This window comes from Falco cherrug, chromosome Z (assembly GCF_023634085.1).
Source record: "Falco cherrug isolate bFalChe1 chromosome Z, bFalChe1.pri, whole genome shotgun sequence".
Lineage (NCBI taxonomy): Eukaryota > Metazoa > Chordata > Aves > Falconiformes > Falconidae > Falco > Falco cherrug.
In genome coordinates, this window is record NC_073720.1 from 61,683,517 (window position 1) to 61,708,744 (window position 25,228).

Below are 25,228 nucleotides of genomic sequence, written 5' to 3' on the forward strand. Positions count from 1 at the left end.
ACCATTAATTAAAATTTTATACGGTTCCAAGAGGAGGAGAAAAATCTTTTTTGCTGGTTCAGAACCACTGAAACAGAATACTTTGGTTCCTTGTGTTTTTTTGGTTTTGTCAAATTCAGCCCCAGTTCAGGAGTAGTTTTGAATCCTTTAAGTTACACTTATGGTGAATAAAATTTAGTTCAAAGAACACTTCTGATTCTTACTCCTGAAGTGTCTGACTGTCAAAGTTAGGAAATTTACAAGCAAATTAGGACTATAGCTGCCAGAGCAGCTAAAAGAAAACTGTTAGAAGGGCTAAAGTGATCCAAAGAAAAATTAATGTATGTGTTAGTGGGAAAACGCGTCTCAGAAATTAAATTTGGAATTGTTATTACCAGATAAAGAAAGAAATATGTTCATAAAACAACATCTATGGGGCAGGTGAAAAAGCATGCTGAATTATTGCCTTTGATTTGCTCATCCAACCTTTATGCTCAGTTCCTGAGCATAATTGAAATGTATTATATACTCATTATTTGATTTTTGCTGTAGAATCATAGAATCATTTAGGTTGGAAAAGACCCCTAAGACCATCGAGTCCAACTGTAAACCTGACACTGCCAAGTCCACCGCTAAACTATGTCCCTAACATCTCTTAAGTTCCATGCAGGTAATAAATATAAAGGTTTGAAACATGAAATTTCTTTGTGGGGAAATCCATTTCGTGAGGCAAGAAAGAATCAAAAGTGGATCATATAATGAGCAAAGTACAGTGATGAACTTTTACACTTGCAATTGGAAATATGATGCTGGTTTGCTTTGAACTACACAATTTACCTCTGCTTGGTGACTTGATGCTTAAGAAAAACAAGGTATCTTTAGGATACACTTTACAACTATGATTGTTACTACTCAAGCCGAGACTTAAAAATTATGTGACATTTACAACCAATCATTCTGGAACATTTGTTGTTGCAAACAACGTATAGCACGTGGATCATATTAGAACACAGGATGCTTGAAGGAAGTAAACATATTTATGTGCTATTTGTGAAATGAAGACTCTCATCTGCAGACCTTTGCCTCCTTTTGGTGTGTTTTAGGAAAGCTAGGCAGCATATGAACCAGGACCAGCCTGGAGATTGTTTCATAGTCGGCAGGTGAATGTCTTCCAAGAAATGAGATGCACCTCTGCCTTAAATTTTCTACCTGCGTCTGGATAAGTTGCTTTAGAAGCAGAGAACAGATGGCCTCTGTTCCATGGTTTCTAAATGAAGACACTGAGTGCCTGCCTACGTTATATGTCTACCAAGTACTAACAACTGTAACCGAATAATTTGGGAGCTGCCATTGCGATAAAGCAGCACGCTCTGCTGAAGGGAGAACAGGATGCTGAGCTGGGTTGTCTGGAGCCTGGGTCCTGGTGTATTCCCAATTCAGCCTGTGCTGTTAGTTGAGGTATTTTTTTGATTTCAACTTTCTCATCCATAAAAATGAGATAATACTTGATTTGCTTCCCAGCAAGGCTTTGAAGGATAGCCTGCGTAATATTCCTAGGTTTAATTGATGGGTAATGTCCCCTAAGAATTATAAAGTATTATAACTTATTAGGCCCTCTGTGTATCAGTTAACGAGTCATGCAAGCACAGAGACTGTTTTGGAGGATTCACATTTTGGTTTCATTTTTTGTGAGTGAGTATCCTCCCTCACAGGGTTTGTGATGCTTAACTAATACTTCCTCAGTCCTTTAACTAAAATCAGTATTTATGAAGCAGCATTCTTCTTGCAGAATGGTTGGTGTTCAAAATCAGACAAATTTTAGGCATATGAACTTTTTCTCAGATCAGAAACAGAGCAACAGTTTTCAAGCAACACGTATGCTGGAAATAGTTGTGCTGGGATTAATCTAATTGTACTAGTCAGACTGTTTGAGATCCACAAAGTTTATGTCTGTGGAGCAGAGAGGAGTGTAAGCAAATGTGAAGGTAACAGGCTTGCCTCCTGGATAGGTGGGGCTGGATTTCTAGAGTTAGGGTATAATGGTCTATAAAGGCATATGTAAAAAATCTCAATTGCATGCATGTTTGCATATATCTGTGTATATGTATACAAATATATACAAACATATATACACACATAATATGAGGTATACATATATATACATTATAAACAACATATATTCCCAACTATACAGGGAGTATACTTGGCTGGGGTTTTAATTTTGTGTTGCAGTGAATTGATGGTATTAAGTGGTAACCAAGAGGCTCATGCAAATATTTGGTGTGTTTTCTTGGAGGAGTGTTTCTTTTGATTGAGCCTTTCCAACTGATTGAGAAGGCATGTGCCACAGTGGGGATGTGTGCTGAGTATCACACTTGGAGACAGTCAGCATTAGTAAATCAATCTTTTATTGACTTCTGAAGAAAAATGTGTTTGTAGCCATAAAATGAAAATTTTCTATTGCTGCCATGTGGGCTTATGGGATTTACAGTTTGATTGCCCCCTGCCTCCACATGCCTCTTTCTCTATAGACTTTATAATGAGAAAATATATATATATGTATGTATGTATACGTAACAAACAGTAGTTGTCAGCACTTTTAGTGGACTGTCATCTGAGAGTGATGAAGTTTAGCAGACGTACCTGGCCCACAGAGAAAGCAAGAGCTTGATATAATAGTCCAGTTTGTCTGATGTGCTGTGACAGTATTCTCTTTTCTCCAGATTACAAAGGGTAGGAATATATTTACATAAATATGTGTGTATATTTAAGGTAAGTTTTTCTTCACAAAGCTGGTATTAACTAACACATTGTATTAACATGTAGTGTTTGATATTTTTCAAATTTTTCAAAAAGGATAAAGAATCGTGTCATATTTAAGTCTACATGACAACAGTCAACTCCACATCAGTACTCACCCTTAAAAAAGTGTATTTTTGTCAGCTGGCTCACACATTTTCTTCTGTTATTCATTCACACACACACATGTGCACACACACTGCCCATGCCATTGCTTGCTAATTATTGGGAAATGATAATTTCTTAATTACCACTCCATCTGCAGTACTAGCTATTATATACATAGATTATTTTTCCTGGTTTTCTCATTTTTTGTCATTCATTTCGTCATCTCATTTGTGTGCAGTTCACACTGTTATTCTGAAAGATGAAAAAAATACTTCAGTCAAAATTATTTTGAATAAAGGAATAAGGCAGTAAAGCTTTGAGTTTTCCACTGCTTATATTCAGTTTTCCCTGATATATAAGGGGAATCTGGCTTCCACGGTCTGACTCACTACTTCACAAAAGAAAGAGCTTTCAGTAAAAGTTAAGTCCATCAAATGCATAATGTCTAAAGATGAAGAATAACATTCATTTTACATAAATACCCTACAAAAGAAAAGAGAACTTATAGATGGGTATTTTTCTGCAGTAAGATACCAGCAAGTTTTTGCTTTAGAAGCTATGAAATCAGAGTGCAGTTAACAAAAGTGGAAATTTTACTGAAACATAGCTTTGTAATATGCTGGGTTAGTCTTTGGAAAGCGGAAAGTTATTTTTGTCTGTATTGACAGGACATCCTTCAGAAAAGGAAAAAAAAATCCCATTTTGCAATTGAAAAAAGCCTGTTCTACATACAAAATAAAGTAATTTAACATGTAATCTGCATTACAATATGTTGTATTATATCATTTTTGAGTGCAAGTGACGTATAAAAGTCACTTAACATAGAACAATATTTTACTTGTTGCCATTTAGTTTGAATTGCTGTGCTCTTCTTAAATCATACCTTGGGTTAAGATTTTAAGAACAGAGAGTATGTATTATATCTTTTTTCCTTACTCCGTTTAATTTATAGGTAATTAGATAGCACTTATTTCTGGTGTGCACAGGTAATTTTTCAGGAATACAAAAATCAGCTAATAAAAAAGAAGAAAATCCAAAGCTCAATACATTGTTAGGCAGTTCAAGGAAGCTCAACCTACTGTCACACTGCAGTGTTGAACAAGTAGTTCTGAGTAACTAAATAATATTCCTTAGATTACTGATTCAATTTTTTTAAAAAAGAAACAAATGAAACACGTTCAGCTTTGAATAAATTAACAAGATATGTTGTGAAATGATCTGAGTTGCACATTTTCTTCCACCAACCCATCCACGCACATTTTTCTCCTTTCCTGCCCACAGTGATTTGTCGTCTCCATGGCTTTAAGCAAGCCTAGAGGAGCTTTGTGTGACTGGGATGCACACAAATGTAGAGAGGCGAGACAGGGAATAGGAATGAAATGTGTTGCTGTGTGAGGATATATTTAGGGCCTAAAGCAAAGACGCAACCCTGCAAAAGAGCTGAGCGGAGGTGCAGAAGTAAATATTAGGCTATCCTGAGATTATAGTCCTCCTCTTTAGAAACCCTTCATTATTTACAGCCTGTTAAATCCAAAAACATGCTTTTGATAGAGCTGTACTGCAGGGAAGGTAGCACTTCTGCATAGATATATGGTCTGTGAGGCTGATGCTAGGCATCTCTGAAAGTCTTCTCCCTCTGCCTTTTAGGAATTTGTTTTCCAGAAGTGTGTGCTGTTATCCTATCATCACAGTTGTGACAGTTAACTATTTTGGGGGGAGAGAGGCTGAGCTTGTTCTGTGCTGTCAAGAAAAGAATGGGACAACTGGCTGCATGGACAAAAAATCATGGAATCACAGAATGGTTTGGGTTGGAAGGGAGCTTAAAGATCATCTATTTCCAGCCCCGCTGCCATGGGCAGGGACACCTTCCACTAGACCAGGTTGCTCAAAGCCCCATCCAGCCTGGCCTTCAACACTCCCAGGGATGGGGCATCCACAGCTGCTCTGGGCGACATGTTCCACTGTCTCACCACTGTCATAGTAAAGAATTTCTCCCTAATATCTAATCTAAATCTGCCCTGTTTCAGTTTAAAACCATTTTCCCTTGTCCTATCACCACATGCCCTTGTAAAAACTCTGTCCCAGTATTTCTTATAAGCTCTCTTTAGGTACAAGAAGGCTGTTATGAGGTCTTTCTGGAGCCTTGTCTTTCCAGGCTGAACATGCCCAATTCTCTCAGCATGTCTTCATAGCAGAGGTGCTCCAGCCCTCTGATCATCTTCATGACCTTCTTCTGGACTCATTCCAACAGGTGCATGTTGTTCTTACATTAGGGGCCCCAGAGCTGAACACAGTACTCCAGGTGGGATCTCATGAGAGCAGAGTAGAGGGGGAGAACCACCTCCCTCAACCTGCTGGCCGCGTTTCTTGTGATGCAGCCCAGGGTACAGTTGGCTTTCTGGGCTGCAAGTGCACATTGCCAGGTCTTGTTGAGCTTCTTATTTACAAACACCCCCAAGTCCTGTTCCTCTGGGTTGCTCTCATTCCATTCTCTGCCTAGCCTCTATTGATACTGGGGGTTGCCTGACCCAGGTGCAGGACCTTGCTTGGCCTTGTTGAACTTCGTGAGGTTCGCACGGGCCCACCTCTCCAGCCTGTCAAGGTCCCTCTGGATGGCATCCCTTCCCTCCAGTGTGTTGGCTGCACTGTTCAACTTGGTGTCGTTGGCAATCTTGCTGAGCATGTACTTGATCCCACTGTCAATGCTGTCAACAAAGATGGTGAACAGCACTGGTCCCGGTATGGACCCCTGAGGAACACCACTCAACACTGGTCTCCACTTGGACATTAAGCCATTGACAGCAACTCTTTGAGTGTGATCGGAGCCATTTCCTTATCTACCAAATGGTCTACCCATCCAACTAATGTCTCTCCAGTTTAGACACAAGGATGCTGGGCAGGACAGTGTCAAAAGCTTTGCACGAGTCCAGGTAGATGATGTCAGTTGCTCTTCCCTCATCCATCAGTGCTGTAACCCCATCGTAGAAGGCCTTCAAATTTGTCAGGCATGACTTGCACTTCGTGAAGCCATGTGGGCTGTCACCAGTCACATCATCAGTCACCTCATTATTTTCCATGTGCCTTAGCACAGTTTACAGGAGGATCTGCTCCATGAACTTGCCAGGCACAGAGGTGAGACTGACTGGCCTGTAATTTCCTGGGTCCTCCTTATCTCCCTTTTTAAAAAACAGGGGGTTTGTTTCCCCTTTTCCAGTCTGTAGGAACTTCACCAGACTGCCATGACTTCTCAAATATGATGGACAGCAACTCAGCCACTTCATCTTCCAGTTCCCTCAGGACCCACAGCTTCATCTCATCAGGTCCCATGGACTTATGCACCTTCAGGTTCCTTAGGTGGTCTTACAAACCTGATCTTGTATAGTGGCAGTTCATTCTGCCGGTCCCTGTCTTTGACTTCTGTGACTTGGGTGGTGTGGTTGGAACACCTGCTGATGAAGTCTGAGGCAAAAAAGTCATTGAGTACCTCAACCTTCTCCATACGCTGGGTAACTAGGTCTCCTGTTTCCTTCGGGAAAAGGCCCATGTTTTCCCTAAGTCTTCCTTTTATCACCAATGTACCTATAGAAGATTTTCTTTTTGTGCTTTATGTCCCTGGCCAGATTTAATTCTATCAGGGCTGCAGCTTTCATAACCTGATCCCTGGCTGCTTGGACAGTTCCTCTGTGTTCTTCCCAGGCTTCTCTGTAGGCTTCCTTTTTGTGCTTGATTTTGTCCAGGAGCTCCTTGTTCATCCATGCAGGCCTCCTGGCTTTTTTTGGCCAACTTCCTTTTTTGTTGGGACACACCAATCCTGAGGTTGGAGGAGGTGATGCTTGAATACTGACCAGCTTTCTTGGGCCCTCTTCCCTCCAGAGCTTATTTGTGATGTACCAAGCAGATCCCTGAAGAGGCCAGTGTCGGGTCTCCTGAAGCCCACAGTAGCGAGCTTGCTGTGCGCCCTCCTCACTGCCCCAAGGATCTTGAACTCCACCACTTCATGGTCTCTGCAGCCAAAGCTGCCCTTGAGCTTCGTGAAGAGAAGAGGGCAAAAGACGAGAAACTACACTGTTTTCTCCAATGCTGTCAGTTTGGCTGTTGGAATAATACAGGAGCAGTGTACAACTTAAAACACAATATCCTGGGTTTATTCCTCTGGCCTGAAGCTGAGTTTTCTGTAGCCCCTCAGAAGTGCAAATCTAACTGAGGTCTGTAAGAGAGAAGATTTATTTTACCAAGAACTCCATAATCAGAATGTACTTACTTGACAAACTAATTACACTGGTGTATTTCAAGGTGAAATTTATCCTCTTTGGCTGAGGTGGTTTCCTTTTGTTTTATGTCCTTTAAGAGAAAGACCAGCCACATGCAGGGAGAGATGGAAAAGCGAAGGTGGAAATTAACACAGCAACTGTGTGAGTGGCACAACCTGTGGGTTCTGGTTACAGGAACGTCTTTGGGAAATGATGAAGTTATCATCAACATGTGATGTCCATGAGATACATCACCTGATCTTAAGACTGAAATCTAAGGTTCGGTACAACTTTCTAAGCTGAATATTGTGATGGTTGATGGCTGCAGGACTAGTGTGTATGAGTGAGGAACATCCCAAATTTTTGCCAAACTAAACTTGCTCTTTGCTCAAATCACTTAAGAAGGGCTTCCTTACAGCAAAGCAACACTCCACCCCCACAAATGCTGAATAAATAAAAAATAACCAATAACATGTTTTTCTACAAATGTAAAGAAAACCCACTGCACTGTCTTTGTTATTCCTGCCCCTTTGTTTTAGGCAGCCTTCAAATACTAGGTTATTTCTAGTATATTCCATTATACTTTGTGTATATTGAATGAGCAGGTGTTTGAAACTCCAACTGGGCATGTTTTCAGTAGATATAGTTGAAATCAGCTGGAAGCATTTCCGTAAGTAATAAGAAATTGCATAAATAAGATGGTTTGGTTTGTATTTTAGTCCTGTGGCATTCAAATCACTTTCATTTACAGTTTTATTGAGAGAATTCTGATTTCAAAGTTATTTTAGAATTCCAAAGGTTACATGGTATGCTAGTTTCTGAGGACCTCTAAGCAGTACTGTCAGGAATATCAGCCTGCAGAAATTTAGATTTTGTCTGCAAGGGATATATCGCTCATATAGCTTTTAGCTCTTTATTCACTGATAAAAGAATAGTGCTACAAGAAATGGCATGATAATAATTGTAGGCTTCTGGAATGAGTGGCAAATTTAGTAGGTATAGGATTTGAATGTAAAAATATGGGAAAATACAAAGTCAAAAGAACCCTGTGACATGGCTTTCCAGAATTTGTGGGAAAAGTCCAAATTTCTGCAGATGAGAGCTCAAATTTCTAATGAGAAGCCAAAAATCTGTTACTCAGAACTCCGGGAAAATTACTCATTTCACTGTTATAACTAATTTAAGGTATTCTTTTTGGGTCATTGCTGTGTTACAACTGCAACACCACAGTGAGAAAACACATTAGCATTTCCATGTTTTATGGATGAGGAGCACATGAAGTTCCAAGGCTAGGAGCTAGATCTGGAAAACATTTGCACCCAGGCAATTAGTACCACAGTTCCTAACACATCAGTAACTAACTCCTGCATGCTTTACTTCACAGGCAAAATCTGCCTTCTCTGGTCCAGGCAAAATAGACCCAGGCCTCTCAATCTTTCCTTGTAGGAGGGACACTCCAGTCCCTTCATCATCTTCATTGGACTCTTTCCAGTATGTCCTTGTCTCTTCTGTACTGGGTGGCCCAGAACAACATACAGTATGTGTCCTTTGATCTTCACATCCCCAGTGAACCCTTTCTTTTTGGTGATTTTGAGGTCCAGCAGAGCATCTCTCCTCACTGGCTCCTCTGTCACTTGAAGGAGGAAGTTATTACCTATGCACTCCAGGTACCTCCTTGTTTTCTTGTGTCCTGCTGTGTGTGCTTCCAGCAGATATCAGAGTGGTTGAGGTTGCCCATGAGGACCAGGGCCGGCAAATGCGAGGCTGCTCTTATCTGTCTGTAGAGGGCCCCATCCACTTGTTCTTCCTGGTCAGGTGGCCTATAGCAGACAGGCACTGTAATGTCACCTTTTAACTTGTGTGTTGTCACCTAAGCACTTGTGTGTTATAAGCCAGGTCTTCTTCCTCCCATGTAGTGGATATGTAAAATGTATTCAAAGAGAGACAGTTTTACTACCACTGGGCTTCATACAGGGCTTGTTCGGCCCAAAGTTCATGAGAGTATGGTCAGAGTATTGCAGTTGTAATAAGGACCTCAAAATTAGGTTGAAGGTCCCAGATGGTTCCTCATCACTGAGTAGCTGAACCTCACCAAAAGCTCAAGTAGCTGCAGATTATACCTGCAGTAACATAAGAACCCATGGGGTCTTTCACAGATTGCATTTTTTTTAAAGTACCAGAATTGCACCCTAAATCACACTTTATGCATCAGAGGTGTTTTTTAGGTCTGATTCTGTGGATTTTTCAAATCTGCATGTGAGTTCAGTGGCCATAAAGGGAGATGTACATAGGTGAGTCTCCTGAAGTTCAAATAGTCACCTGTTCTGGTTCAAGTTCACATATCTTACAATTGCCTCCTTTCAGCATCTCCTCCATTTACTCCTGAATTGTGTGAAGCATCAGGGAACACAGGATCAAATACAGAAGGCACCCTGTGGCTCTTATATGTGGAATTCACAGGTTGGAGTGATCTGTTGCAGGGGGAAGTCACTCTATGTTCCTGCTACTCTCAGCTTGGTCAGTCACTTGTTCTTTTTTTCCAGCACAGCTCAGATTCTGGCAGAGGAAGCAAGTTAGCATGCTGTCATTAATGTAGTTCAGACATCCTCCTCAGGGCCTGGAGAGCTGTAGGGTCAGAAGCAGTCCTGTAAACTCTAGTGTTATTTGTCGACAAATCGCGCTAACAAGAAACTCAGCTCACGGTTTCTAATCTATGAAGTGAGCTCTGTCAAATATAAGGCGTTGCATTCCCATGTCTGCCTGCCTCTCTTAACGATCTCACCTATGTGCTTCTCTGTATCCTCTTCCAAATATATAAAATATTTTTTCTTTTTAGTCCCTGAAAATTTTCTTCAAGGGCTTCCTTCCCTGCTTTCCTTTGAGGATCTACTGGTTTTCTGCATTACACAGATTATAAATTACATAACCTGTAAATTTTAAGCAGTTTTGGGGCATGGTGTCATTTATATGGTTCCTGTAAGTGCAGAGTTACAGGTTCTATATAGTGTCAGGCAACACTAAAGTGAATTCAGGAGCCCTAATTATCAGTGTTTGGGGCTGACCTACCAGAAGAATTGTCTAGCATCAGATTAAAAGTCTTATAGTAACAGGTGTCATTTAAGCAGCAGGTCCAGAGATTCAGGGTGGTTCATCAAAGAAAACATGCAAGACTTATTCTGCACATGATGTTGTCATTATTTTATCCCACCTGAAATACTTTGAATGAAACAGTCTCATTTGATCATCAGATTCACAACCAGGCCTTCCCCAATCATCGTCTATGTTATTCCTTACAAAATGAAGTGGTACAGCACATAGTTCATTGTCACGGCTTAACCTCAGCCAGCAGCTCAGCCCCCACAGCCACTCACTCACTGCCCCCAGAGGGATGGGGGAGAAAACTGGAAGGTTATCAGTGAGAAAACTCATGGGCTGAGATAAAGAGAGTTGAATAGGTAGATGTGCAAGCAAAGCAAACTAGGGAATTCATTCACCGCTTCCCATGGGCAGGTGGGTGTCCAGCCATCCCAAGGAAAGCCGGGGTCCATCATATGTAATGGTTACTTGGGAAGACAAACATAGTCAGTTTGAACTTTTGCCCTTCCTCCTTTTTTCCCCAGCTTTTCTTTTTGAGCACTGTGTTACATGGTGTGGGATATCCCTTTGGTCAGTTGGGGGCAGGTTTCCCAACTGTGTCCCCTCCCAACTTATTGTGCCCCCCCAGCCTGGGACAGTGTGAGGAGCAGAAAAGGCCCTGATGCTGCATAAGTACTGCTGAGCCATAGCTAAAGCATCCCTGTGTTATCACCAGTTTTCATCACAAACCCCAAAAGCCCTGTACAAGTAACTATGAAGAAGATTAACTCTATCCCAACCAAAACTGGTACATTGATCTCATGGAATCGTTTGATACCTGTGATGGAGATTACAATATTAATGGTAACCCTGTTGCATCAAACCTTTATTGGATAACAGTGAAGGTTCACATGGATCTGTAAGTGTGAATTGATTTAGAGAAGAATAGGTACACTAGCTTATGATTTATGTGCAATTCCTTAAACTGCAGCAAGCATTGCACTTGACTAATAATATAAGTAGACATAACATATTCTAGATCTTTATCAATCAACTGAGGACTCCTAAGAAATTCATGTAACTTTAAGCTAAAATGTTGTACAGGGTGATAGAAAATATCCTATTATGTAATAGCTCTCAGTTTCTAAGGAGCTATTGCTTTGCTAACGTGGCAATCGATTTGTTCAGAAGCATGTGTGAATGTGAAGCCTTTTACAGAGTTCCAGATGTCTAGAACTGGTTACATCACTTAGAATAAAAGATAGATTAATGTATTTTCCCTGAGAAGAGAGGAAGTTTTTGGATTTGTAACTGTATAAGTCAAAAGCCAGAATGGGCAAGAAAATTTTCTAAATAATCCTACAAGTATTACTGTTTTGAACTAAAAAAAGAATTGTGCTTAACTTTTGATTTACACATTTTTCTTACATCTTAGAAGTGTCCTCCTCCACCTAGTTTTGGGAACAGTAGCAATGACAGTAACACACTATAAATAGTGAGTAGCTGAAATGAGCAGTTCATGAATACCTAATAGCCTGAAATTTGTTTGCATAAACCGTTCAACAATTATCAAATGTATTTGCAGAAATCTGTCTATAAATGACTCGGGAACAGAAACAACAACCAAATTAGTTAGCTAGTTAGACCACTGCATATAATAAGGCCTGTTCTAATGAACATATAACTTGTTTTGAACATGGACATAAAATGTGTTATTGCAAATGACCAGTGTTGTGCAAACTATATGTGCCTCTGGACCCATGCTTCACCCTTCAGTGATGCCACCAAGTTAATGTAGGTGAACAAAAGAACCCATTCACAAAGGCTTTTGTGTCTTTGGGGAGTATTACCTGCATCTGGTCAGCTTTACCATTGAAATCATATGTTAAAGTATGCAGGGCCTGTTAGTCAGCTATGTCAGCATGTGATTTACTGTGCTGAAGTCTATACAATCCCACAAATCATCTGTCCACCTGGTGGTTTGATTGCAAATGTGCTGTGCTTTCTGAGAAACAGAAGTGTTGCTTCTTTGATGGAACAATTTACATTTAACAGATTAAAAGTACCGTCATATGCAGATAGTGCATTCACTCATTTTTAAAAAGCATATGCTTGTACAAGCTCAGCTAATCTGTATTTGCAGCCGACAGGTTTGCATGTACAAGCAGACCTTTAGGCACCTAACAAGACAAATGCAGGTGCGTTGATGTAACTTGCAGTAGTTCCATGCAAGTGTGTTCAGTCTAAAGAATATGCATCAACTGAAAGATTACAGCCGCAAATTGAAGTGTGGACATGTACACAGAAAACAATTGCTCTGATAAGGAGTAGTCTGCTTTCTTTGCATTAATAATACAAGTTTACTTATGGAGGCTCAAAATAAAAAGTCTCAGTGTCCTACTCTCATGGTTTAACCCCAGCCAGCAGCTCAGCCCCACGCAGCTGCTCGCTCACTCTCACTCCAGTGGGATGGGGGAGAACATTGGAAGGGTAAAAGTGAGGAAAGTCATGGGTTGAGGTAATGACAGTTTAACAGGTAAAGCAAAAGCCGCGCACGCAAGCAAAGCAGAACAAGGAATTCATTCACCGCTTCCCATGGGCAGGCAGGTGCTCAGCCATCCCCAGGGAAGCCGGGCTCCATCATGTGTAATGGTTACTCGGGAAGACAAACACCATCACTCTGAATGTCCCTCCTTTCCTTCTTCTTCCCCCAGCTTTATCTGCTGAGCATGACACCATATGGTATGGAATGTCCCTCTTGTCACCTGGGGTCAGCTGTCCCAGCTGTGCCGCCTCCCAATTTCTTGTGCCCCCAGCCCTCTCGCTGGTGGGGTGGGGTGAGGGGCAGAAAAGGCCTTGGGGCTGTGTAAGCGCTGCTCAGCAATAATGAAAATATCCCTGAATTATCAACACCGTTTTCAGCACAAATCCAAAATACAGCACATACCAGCTGCTATGAATAAAATCCACTCTATCCCAGTCAAAACCAGCACACCTATCAAGTTAAAGCTCCCTGCTGAGTTTATGGAAGATACTGCAGGGCTGTGCAATTACTGGTGTGCCTCATTGTATTGTTTGATGTGTTCTGTAAGGACCTCATGTTCAGCTTGAATGGAGAGAGCCAGAATAGTCTGCCAAGATGAAAATAGAAAAAAAAAAAATTATTTTGAACCTTTTCTTTTTTTTTTTGTTAAGGTAATATTATTCTATTAGGAGTACAAAGGTTGCTCCCATATAAAGAGAGAGTTGCTGACCTTGCTGAGAAGGTCAAGCAACGCCCCAGCAAGAACAGCCCCTAAAACATAAGAATTCCTTACTTTTATTTCCATTAAAAAAAAAAAAAGTTAATGCAAAGAATCAAATCACCTGAAGCAGGTGTTAAATAAATGCCCTACTTGGAACAAAGAAGTATCCATTCAGAAGGGTCAGCTTTTTTTAATTTTTTTACCCACTATCCACGGCCATGCTGCTTATCGAGTTACACCAGAGTAACTCAGAGAGATAGGCTGAGCCACATAAGAAGTACCTATTTTAATTTGTTCTGGGATTTTTCTGTCATACCACTTTTTGTTTCCCTCAAGATTATTTATCACTTATGGTGAAGATTGACATCCATGTCTTGCATTGATACATAGACTAGCTGACACATGTTATTTCCATGGTACAACCCACCTTTATACAGATGAAAAAGCATATTTAGAAGTCTTCTTCAGTGTTTTAATCTTGAAGTCTTGACTGAAAGACTTTCATAGAAGATACTCGATGTATGAACTGGGCAGGAAGTGCAATTACTGTTACCCAGGTCATTCTGAAATTAAAAAGCAAAACCCAAAACTGTATAGAAAATATGGACTTTAAATCTTCTTCTTGTGAAGATTAGTTTAAATTCAACCTTTAAATTCCAGCTCATTTCTTGAAACCTTTCAAGAGACCCTGGGTAGACCAGCAGCCCTGTATGTAGGTGTGACAGCTGGGAACAGACCTTTTAGACTATGGTGGGACTGGCAGCTCTGCTTGTGGGTAGCCTGTATCTGTATAGGTTTTAATATTTCATCTTAATTGTGAGAAGACATAATAATGGCAAAGTTATAAGTGGTAATTAATGATTGACTCCATAAAATACAGAAAGGTTTAGGCTGCTGAGCAGTTACTTAAGCTGAGAAGAACATAAAAATTGTTTCTTGGAAGCACTTCTAATGGAGTGTGGTGGCAAGCCAATAACGATTTGCAGCATGCTTCTTTTACAGTGAAGAAAAATACATGCTCAGAGCCTGACCTGCTGGTTCAATAAAGCATTCATTGCTCAAATTAGAGACGTTCATGTGAGTCAATAAATGGGATATTAAACATGGAGCTGTGCAGAGCTGGGGTGAACAGCCTCCCAGAGGTAGGCAGTGCTGTGAAGCTGCTGGAGAGCCACTTGCATTGGCTGCTTCACACCTCTTGCCTGGGCACAGCGTTGTCACCCAACCTGCCTGGTGCTCATATCTGGCCAGATCGGCGCCTCCACGTCCACAGCACCCTGGGGAAAGAGAGCAACAGAGGATAGACTTGCAGGATGAGAAATGTGCTCTGCTGCTTGCTCTCTACTAAGTTTGAGGGGTATGTACATATGTTGGCCGCCTGTTTTCAGGGTGGCGTGACATATCACAAGGCAGCAACTAGATTAATCTGTTCGCAGTGACAGTCCATTTTATCCTGTTTTGTCTCAGGGTTTGTAGCATCACTCCACCTCACCATCTCAGGGCATGGAAATGTGGAAGAATCTCAGCTTTCATTAAGGATTTTTCCAGCCCTTTCCCTTGTCAAATAGCCTGAAATTTATAGATCAGAAGTAGACTGATTATAGACCTAGCGCTACTTTGCTACATGACCAGTATGACATTTCAAAGACGTGGTGTTTGCAGACACATATCTAGAAAATGAATGCCTAATTCTACAGAAGTGAAATAACTGGAGAGACAAAATACTAGGAATAATGCAGAAATAGTTACCTTTTTTAATGTAAATGCTTTAATACAAACTAAGGGGGTGGGTAATTTCATTCACCCACACTTGCAAATGCTGTCCTAACTTCCTGCACCTTGGCTGTGTGAAATACTCTGTTAATGCTATTCATCCTATGCCTATCTGTCTGTAAACAGGACATACGATTGCAGTTTGGAGTGCACGCAGCATGCTACCATTTGTCTAGTGAACTTAGGTAATATAGCAAAGCTGTGTGTCCAGCAGCAGTATAGACAGACATTTCAGTTCAGCACACTGGGTTCTGGGAATTGTTGGACTTCCTCTTGCTCCCAAGTTCAGGTCGCTGTATCTTTGCTGCCACAGGTACTTTATCTAGTTAGATTAAAGCCAGCATGCAGATGCTTACCTGTACTCCAGTCACAGTCCTTGCTTACTGAAGCATACTGTGGAGATCTGCAAGCCACAGCACGTGGCAAGGCTATGTTGCACCTACAGGCATCTCTTGTGGATTTGCTGTGTTTTAGTGCTTCACATCAGTTTTTCCACATATAAGCCACGGAAGTATGTAAGTGTGAGTTTTAATAATTGCCAGCCATCTAGCAGCTTTGTTTGAATTTTGCCTATGGGTGGTGAAATCTTCATGCCTAGTGTCAGTGGTGAAGAAGTGATAATTTTCAGGATTACATGGCAAATAACTTCTCAGTTTTCACGGATGTACCGCAACAGAATGCTGCTTCAAAGGCCTGTCACAGCAAATGCCTCTTGATTGCTTGCAGTTCAAAGTTTGCAAACAGAAAATACAGCTTGGTAAAATCATACCAATGTTAAAATCACCCAACTAGTCATTTGCACAACCTGGTGCAGAATTAGTGTAAGTTTTTCACACAAAGTAGTCTTTTAAATAGAAATAAAATTACCTAATGAAATGTTTGACCAAAAGCATAATATAGTCTAGTTAGCATAGATTAAAAGCAAAAAATAAGGAAACTTGTAGAAGGATAATCGCTACACTAGTGGAACTGGGAAACATCTGAAAGTTAACATTTGATTGTTTTTCCTCTTCACAAACAGGCTGTTTCTGATGACATTATCTTTGACTGTGATTTACTCACAAAGGTCTTACTGACATTCCTGTGAGTAATGTTAATTTAAGGAAAGTTTAGATAAATTGTTACATATTGTACTGCATATTTAAATTGCATCCAAAGAGAAGACAACAAAAATAAACAAATTTTCAGCCTCATTTTGGTCAGTTATTACATGTACACAAATCAGACCACTATATTTGATCTAGCCAAACATACTTAATTTGACCAAACGTTTGTGGTAATAGGATATTTTGGTTAAGTTATCCAAGTTTTAAAACTTGTTACCCTAGCAACATACAGTATAGAGTGAAATGCCAGACTATCATCGTATCAAATAATTTGCCAGGAGTATAGGTAGTTGAATTGCTGAAATTCCTGCCCAAACTAAAAATAGGCCATGTTTGGCTGTGATATAAGTAAGTATAATTTGTTGAAAGGAGACGAAACAAGGTAAGTGTTGATATAGCTCTACACCTAGTGTAGGAGAAGGTAAGAAAAAAAAAAAAGTGGTGAAACAGGCCACTGTTTATGTAATAAACAGTAATAAAATGCCACAACTACATATGCCGCTGCTTTCACTTTGGAACAACTCATATCATTTATGCATGCACACTTCTGTTGTAAAATCTGTCCCAATAGCCATTGTCCAGGATGCTTATACATATGTAATTCTTCTAAGTTTCTCTGTGGCCTATTTGCCATTGCAACATAGCAACTTGAATTTTGAGGTACCTTTTCCACATACCACTACCTGAGGAAGTGTTATGAAAGTCTACTGTTTTGTGTCAGGTCAGGACCTGGATCACAGAGGGACTCGCCTGTGGTTGCTGAGTGGATGTCTAGGGAAGCAAGGTCCTGAAACTGAGTCTCAGTTCACTTTTTCACTTAATTTGTTGCCATCTGCAAGAGGAGAGGAGGCCTCTGTAGTTTGTCAGTTGTAACTACTCACTGCCTAAAGGAAGCATCTTTAGGGTTCAGACAGCCTCATCCATGCCTGTTGCCAGGCATGCATGATGCACAAACATTTTCAAAACTGCAGAAAATGAATGGTAGATTGTTCAGTTTGTAGTGCTGCTTTTGAGTAAGGTAAATTTCTCAGTCTAAACAGCTCTCATGAGTAAATGACTGTCAGTGCAATATTGTACATTAACCTTTCTGATCCTGTCTGAGGTGCAAGCGTATAAAGACAGACCAGATGTGTATAATTCTCTGAATCATCAAGAGCCCCTTGCTAGCAGGCAGTGAGCTTTGGAGCCCCTGGCTGTGTGTTTGCACTCACAAAAGCAACCCAGATTTGAGTAAAGGTGCTGTTGCCAAGGGGGTATTGAAACCAAGTATGACCCAGGCTGGTGCTCACAGCATTTTACGAAAACTGAACAGGAAACCATTCTTCAAACCTGCTGCTTAGTATTTATGTAGCAGGCAAGAGCAAATGAACACTTTCATTTGGAGTAGAAAGCAATAAAGTTTATAAAGCCCGTGATGGTCACAGAGCTTAAATAGTCCCATGTTTGACCCCAGAGCAGGCATTTACCTGTGAAGATTTAGTTACTGATCAAGTTCTTTATCTTTGGTTAGATGTTCAGGTAATGGAATAATTCATTCCTCTGTGATTTTTGCTTTCTGATGCTTCTTGCATGCACTGATCAGTCCAAAGTTGTTGTTTTTAATTTGAATTTGCTTTCTGGCAGAGCCACTAGAAGAGGTTAAGTGTCAATGAGTTTCAAGAAATCCCTAAGGGCTCTAGCTGTGCGCTCATTTACACCACTGTCAAAGCATTGGCATTACTAACCTGGAATTATTCCTGATTGACACAAGGGGAGAATCAAATTCTGCCTCTCCTGTAGTTCTGAATGTGACTGATTCATGAAATTTGTTGTTGCTGGAATAAATAAAATACTAAGAAGCACTTCTCTTCTTCCAGGTAATAAAAAAAGGGGTCATTTTTTTAAGCATGTGCCCTGCTTTCTGAGAATTTGAAGGTAGTTTTATGTCCATTTTGAAGGTTTATGTGTAATGACTGTTCATTTCCCATATGATGTAAAAGACAAAAACAAACCCAAAACATGTGTTTGATGAAAAGACCCCACCAAAAAAGCCCACACCCCACCCCAGCCCCCGCAATGTTCTGCTTGATGTCATCTGTGTCATTGGTTTGAGAACAGGTAATGACTTAACTTGCTAACTCTCATACATTTCATAACCCCTGAGATGAAGAGTACTGTAGAATATGTTTATCATTGTCATCAGTATAGGATTTCTCTAGGGTTTGTGAGAATATTTGCAGACCAGATTGTTTCCTCATAAATGTATTCATTACCTTTAGCAAGGTAAAAGGACGCACACATTGCTTATGAGCATTTTCCTTTCTTTCTTGCTTAAGCGTTTATGTTCCAGGAGAGCTGCAGTTGTCTTTTCTGAATGAAATACTCCCTAGATCTGCATTTCTTGTGAGAAATGACTGATGTCCCCACAGGACATAAGTTGTTAAAGACTGCAGTCTGAGAAGGGAAGGAAAGTTGAAGAGCTCATCCTCTCAGAGGTTTAACCAAACAGAAAGTCTTTTGCATTAATAGACCATTCCTTTAGACGTATGTGAAGCAAGTTAAACCTTATACTCTGTCTGTGGCTGGGGGTGTTTGACCTTTGCATCACTTTTTTGTTCTAAGCAATATGTTGCACTGCCTAGATGTGCACATCCTATGTGCAGAAACCTTTTCCCAGTGCAGCTGCTGAAGAGTGTGTCAAAAGGAAGCTATCCTGGCATAAATGGAACCAACATAAGTAGTGATAGACAAAAGTAGAACTTTAGTAAATACAGGAATTTTAGCACCTTTTTCAGATATTTTCTTTCCTATATTCTGCTTCTTGTATGACTTACATGTACATTGGTAATAATTTTGCTAGATGCAGGTGGTTTTCTTTTATAGTATCTGTCTCGTGTTAAAAGAAAATTACTCCTTACAGTATATTTGACTTATGTGTCTTGCATCAGCTTATTCACCTAAGAGACCTAGAAATGCTGTTCATATATATTTTTCTGTGATGCAGCTAGAAGTTTCTATGGTGAACACAGAAGTAAATTTTTCACTTTTTCCCTCCCCACTTTTTTACCAGGTAGACAAGAAAATTGTCCGCACAGAAATCGGAGTTCTTCTTCGCCTTTCACATCCAAACATTGTAAGTTTAGCCTTGTTGTTGCACTCCATGTTTGTTTCTTTGTGTTGGTTTTTTTTTTTTAATTCTTTCCATTCCTGAGAGATGACTGCTATGGTTCATTTACAGAGACTTGGGAGTGTCCTGAACTAAAGCTTTGGGTTCTCCTTATGAGCACATTAGCAGCTCATTATTGAAGACTGTTGAATTATACTTACACTTTAAAATAAATTATTGATGTTCTGACAGAGTTGAGTGATAAACTATGCAAAAGAAGTTATGTAAATAAAGGAGGGAGTTGGTGTCCTCAGAGCGTGGGGGAGGTCTTACATTCAGTTACTCTGAAAGATTGGCAGACAAGTGTTGACAAGCACTAATGAAAGCAGCTTCTTAAGCTCCTGTGTTACATAGAGGTTGCTGAGGTATAAGGAGTATGAAAAAAAATGCAAAGGAGGTAAAGAAGAAAAAAAGGAGGGTAGGACAGAACAGGCACAGTAAGTTGCTCAACTGCATGGTAAATGATGCTGCAACTTTAGTTGGTACCATTCTCTGTTTTATTGACTGGGTGTGGTCTGTTTCCTGCTGTTGACACTGTGATATGCTCAGCCAGAAGACAAGTAAGCAAAATTAATCCTTTTTCTTATCTTTTGCCAGATAAAGCTGAAGGAGATATTTGAGACCCCTACAGAAATCAGTCTTGTTCTGGAATTGGTCACAGGTGGAGAACTATTTGACAGGTAACTTACCTGTATGCACCTCCTTGGTACCTTCCCCAAGGATGTTACAGTCCAGATCTCTTCTCTGCACAAAATCACTGTGCTATTAATTACTAGAAATGTTTCATCAGCATATGGTTAATTCACATGAGTAAATATCGGCAGGAATTGGCTTAAAAATTAGTTTGGAAATGTGATTATCAGGAGTTTTTTTTTGAAAGGATACATGAGTTGAAAATGAAGGAAATTGTCAATAAATGCTAAAGAGCACACACTACTGAAAGCAGGTGCTCAGCAGGTGCATAGAATCAGAGTGTGCTAGAGGAGATAAAAAAGGCATGAAAAATTGGCAAAGTGGCGTTGACAGGTCATCATAAAATATGGTAGGTGGCAACTGGCCTGCCAGGAGGGTAGTGTTAAGTTAGATAAAAATTCGGTAAGCAGAGTAACAAGAACACAATTCTCCTTTGTATTCAATGTATTTATAAACCCTCTGGTTTTGTTACAAACTATTGATTTCTGAAGGTGTGGCTCATAATGCTCATACTGCTTGTGGTACAGGTGCATACGCATAAAATTAAATGATTCTGTAATACTGTTGCAGTGATATTTTACTGGTAGGGATTTGTTTTTCAGAGCAAGAGAAGATATGAAAAGTATTTGATACTGCCTTGAGTAAATCAATTCATTCACTGGTGTTGAGGATTTCCAACTCGTAATGACAGGTTATTTGATCTTCCTTCTTCTGTAATTAAAGTTTAGTATTTTAGAGGGCTGTTATACAAATACACATCAAAGACTCAGTCTGAAAGTATCTTTGACTTGAGAAAACAAAAATATACCTTTTTTGGTACCATGCTCATAGCTACAACCTTAAGATGAACTATTTCTGAACAATGAGAACAAAAGCAACTCCTCCTGTAATGTCGTTTGTTTGGCAGAAGATGTTGCATACTCTCTCAATACTCAGCCAAAGCAATCAGGAGAAACGTGCTGAAAGTTAAACAACCAGTGAGCACCCAGTCCTGAGCTACAGAGGACCTAAAGAGCAAGATGGTTTACCTTTTACATAGCCCTTTGCATATCCACGTCGTTTCAGACTGGCTGGTTTTCAGGAAGGCTGGACACACTACAGGAGTCTTTGATGAAGAGAGTTTGCGAAATGATAACACAAATAGGCCAGCGAAATTGTTTGTTCCTGAGCAGCAACCATCTGTGTGGTAGAAGAATGGAAGATAAAAGACTCCATGGGATCCAGGTTGGGGAATTGCATTATTTGATAGAACTACGATTTAATATTGCAACATTTTCAACATTCTGTAGTCTGTACTCAGCAGTGATTATAGTATTGGAGCTCCCAGACTGATCTTTCCCCAAAATTATATGCTTAATGCAGTAGTTTGGCTAGGTAGAGCTGTCTGGCATTGCCTGAAAAGAAGCAAAGCCTAGTCACTTACTAGGGTTATGATGCTCCTTGTGATGAGCATCTAACGAGTGCTAATACTGTGGAGGTCTTCTGAACTCTGCATCCTCCTTTTTCCCATATACAACAGAGCTAGAAACTTTAGCAATAGAGTCTTCTCTGATCTGTGATTTGGAAAAAAACCTAACAAACTAAAAACATGAAAAGCTATTTTCAGCTGTTAAGCTAACAATAGGAGTATTATTTCACTTTTCAACCTTAAACCAAAAATAATTTAATAGAAACATGCAACCAAGATGTTTTGTGCTAGTCACTCCAATTAAGCATTAGCTGTCCCTGTCTGCTCTTTCTGCTAGGCTGAAGGATTAACACTTGCATTGTGGTGTATGATGGCTGCTTTCTGAGTGTGAGTGAGGGTACATTTAGCTTTTTGCCCTAGGACAGACTTCCCCTCTCATGCCTAATCCTTTTGATCCATACATCTTTTTATCATGCATGAAGGAAATCTCCTAACTTACAGAGAGGCCTTGTGCACTTTTCCCTCTGTGCTCGCATGACTCCTATCCCAGGAGAAAGCAAAATGACCTTGGAAAATCTGCTGGGCAGTGGGGTTGTGTCAGATGTGGAGGAAAAGCTGTGACCCTGTCTTGAGATCCAGCCTATCGTTGCCCTCGAGAGAAGACCCTTACAGAGAGTGTGTGGGTAAGCAGGACCCTGACGCGGCCAGGGACCACCCCAAGGGTTTGGAGGACCTTATGTGCTTGTTTGTAAACTACCATCCTTACACAGGCAGCACATCAGGTTTTGTTCTCTGGAGGAGTTACTCTTATGCATCTTTCAAATTAGCTGTCAGCAAATGATGTGACTAGATCTGGTACACAAACACATCTGCTCTCCTCACTGTAAACATCTTCACTGCTGTTACTGCTACGGCTATTTCTGGCAATATGCTTGTACTCTTTACATCAACTGTTTTATTGCTCAGATGTCCATTCTTCTTCTGAATAGTATTTGAGCTGCAGATGAGTAAGTTCTTTCACGCACACATTCCCCTTATCATGATGACAATTTTATAAATACCCAAGATCCGATTAGTTTTCTAGAATCCTATTAGCATTGTCGATGTGCTGCTGGTTTCACGCCGCTCTAACATAAAAGTTCTGGGCAATAAAATTACTCACTTCCTTCACCATATTTAATATTTCTGTCAAATCATCCATGTTATTGCTAAACTGAGCTTTCGTTATGAGAATTTTTCAGTTGTGTTACCTAAAAGGAGATAAATTTTTAAAAAAGTATCAACTACACATCTGAATTAATACAGTTGAAATCAGTTTGGTTTTGGTTGTATTTTTAAAGAGAAATTTGGTTGTTATTTTGAAGAGAAATCTCTTTCCCAGACTTCATAAATCACGTTGTAGATCATACCCTGACACACAATATTCCACAATCCTAGACACAACAAATATAACTCTAAACTAAATTGGAGAAGTTTCTGTAAATTACAGTATTTATTGCTGGTTTGCGTGATGGTTTTTGCCAACCCAGCAAGTGAGCAGTGACAATGAGCTTTTGAAATAAGGCAGGCAAATGGACGAACTGACTAAGACAGAGAGAAAACTGTGGTGGGTCTAAATTAATTATTATTCTTGGTCTTTCCAGATGCTCTGTCTCCAGCCCAGTGCTGGCACATATGACTGACATTTGCTTGGCCCTCCTTTTTCATTCCTGCACGTTTCAAACAGACTTGCATGGTTGAAGTGCATTTAAACCAGCAGCATTTTGACAGAGTCCTGGGGGATAACCCTCTGGATGGCTCTGAGTGTCCCAGCAGCAGAGTGCTCAGCAGCACACAGACATGTTTCTCACGCTGCCACAATACGGAGGCCAGGCTGCGATCACACTGGTCCTCACTGGGCAGGAGCCAGGTTAAAAACAAAAAGGCAAAATTAGCACAGCTGTTCAAATACATGGCAGAGTGATAACTCTAACATTTGAACCACCTTTAAAGGACTGTGTTTCCACTACAATTGTGGATAGGAAGTTTCAGAACTGGGAGCAAAGTGGCAGGCAAAAGTCAATTTTCATCCATCTCTCATCTTCCTTCTCACTTCATCTTCTTTTGAAGAGTGTTGCAGAGCCCTAGTTTGAACCGTAGGCACATCTTTTACATGAGAAGTTTGAGTGGTGGAAAGACATAATGAAATTTGGTTTTATTAGGTTTTTGAATGACATCATATTGTGCATACAGAATAAAGTAATAAACCTTATGGGGATATTTTGAAAGGCAGATTTATAACCAGAAAGCTTCTCTCCGTTTCAGCTCTTCTCCATTTAACAGGAGAAACTTAGAGGTTCATGGAATTAATCCTCTAGGTGCTTTCAGATAGATGGGACTTAAATTTGAGCTCAAATAAATGGAAACAAACATTTTAATATGAACTGAAGATCACAGTGGAAGAAAGAGTTTAAATGCAGTGACTATAAGGGAATGTAGAATGAATTGATACCACCAAAATTGATGTAGTTTTCCTGGAAAAGATACTCGTCTCATCTATGCAGGCAAATTTTGTCAAAGTAATTGCTTTTTTAACACATTTTTATTAATAGTGAACCTTAGATTGTTCAAAGATTTGATTAGGTAAGTAGTCAGTGGCCCAATTTTTTTTGTGTTAACCCCTTTGACTATTAACTCTTCAATTTTCTTTATAGTTGTTGCCCTTTGCTATAATGATGATTCTTCTTAAGTTTTGTTCAGTTATATTTTCCTCTTGCCTCTTCGTTTTCCCCTGTGTACCTTCATCATACCTTACTTAAATATAATTTCTTGGTACTCTGACTTTCTTTTCTAGTGTGTGGTGTCTTTCATCAGATCCTTGCTCATTTTGTTGATCTGGCTTTGCTTCTAACAACCAATTATTGTTACAGTCAGTAATAGGCCTTGCAGCACAGAGAAGTCTGATATATGTCTTTTATGGGCTACCTTTTTGGAAGTTGGTCTTTTCCCTTCAGATTTTATTCATATCTATTGTGTTCCAGCTGAATCAATAATACATCACTTTTCCAAATAGTATGTTCAGCAAAAACCATCAACTCTGCTTTAACTTCATTTTAGTCAGAATGCCTGCAGATTGCTAAAAATAGTTTTTCTTAGGCCCTTTCTTCAAATGATAATGTCACTCTGCACATTTTCCTTGTCTGTACTTCGGCATCTTGACCATAAACTCTTCTGTTTCTTCCTTCATCTTTTTATTAAGTGCACCAAACATTATCTAAAAATACCACTTACAGCTGACAGTCTCTTGACAGGCTTCTATTTCAGATTTCATCTGATTTCTTCTGAAATATATATTCAAGCTGATACTATCTTCTTTTATGGAGCATATATTAACAAAATTACTAATTACTTCTTCTAAAGAACTCGCCTTTTTAAGAGATATATGAATGATTACCTCTTATGTACAAAATTTCCTGAAGCTTTCCCAGGCTTCAAGCACACCTTGTTGTTTCTGCTTATGGAAGTTTTAGAATTGCTAAGGAACATCAAAAAGAGTCAAGGAGTTAATCAGTCACTAAAGTGGGGGTCTTTTATAAACTATGGGCAGAATAACATGCTTTATTTGTTCCTGAGCTCTGTCCTCATGATGTGGTGGCAGTCTGTCTTCC

At 39.9% G+C, this 25,228-nt stretch overlaps 1 protein-coding gene across 1 annotated transcript in view; it reads left to right on the plus strand.

The window, feature by feature from the left end:
* CAMK4 (calcium/calmodulin dependent protein kinase IV) overlaps positions 1 to 25,228 on the plus strand; it is a 170,263-nt gene that overhangs the window by 73,087 nt on the left and 71,948 nt on the right. Inside the window, exons 3-4 of the mRNA XM_055699196.1 lie at positions 19,385 to 19,447; positions 20,078 to 20,160. Of these exons, the coding sequence (XP_055555171.1) occupies positions 19,385 to 19,447; positions 20,078 to 20,160 (146 nt within the window). The remainder of the gene's footprint in view (positions 1 to 19,384; positions 19,448 to 20,077; positions 20,161 to 25,228) is intronic.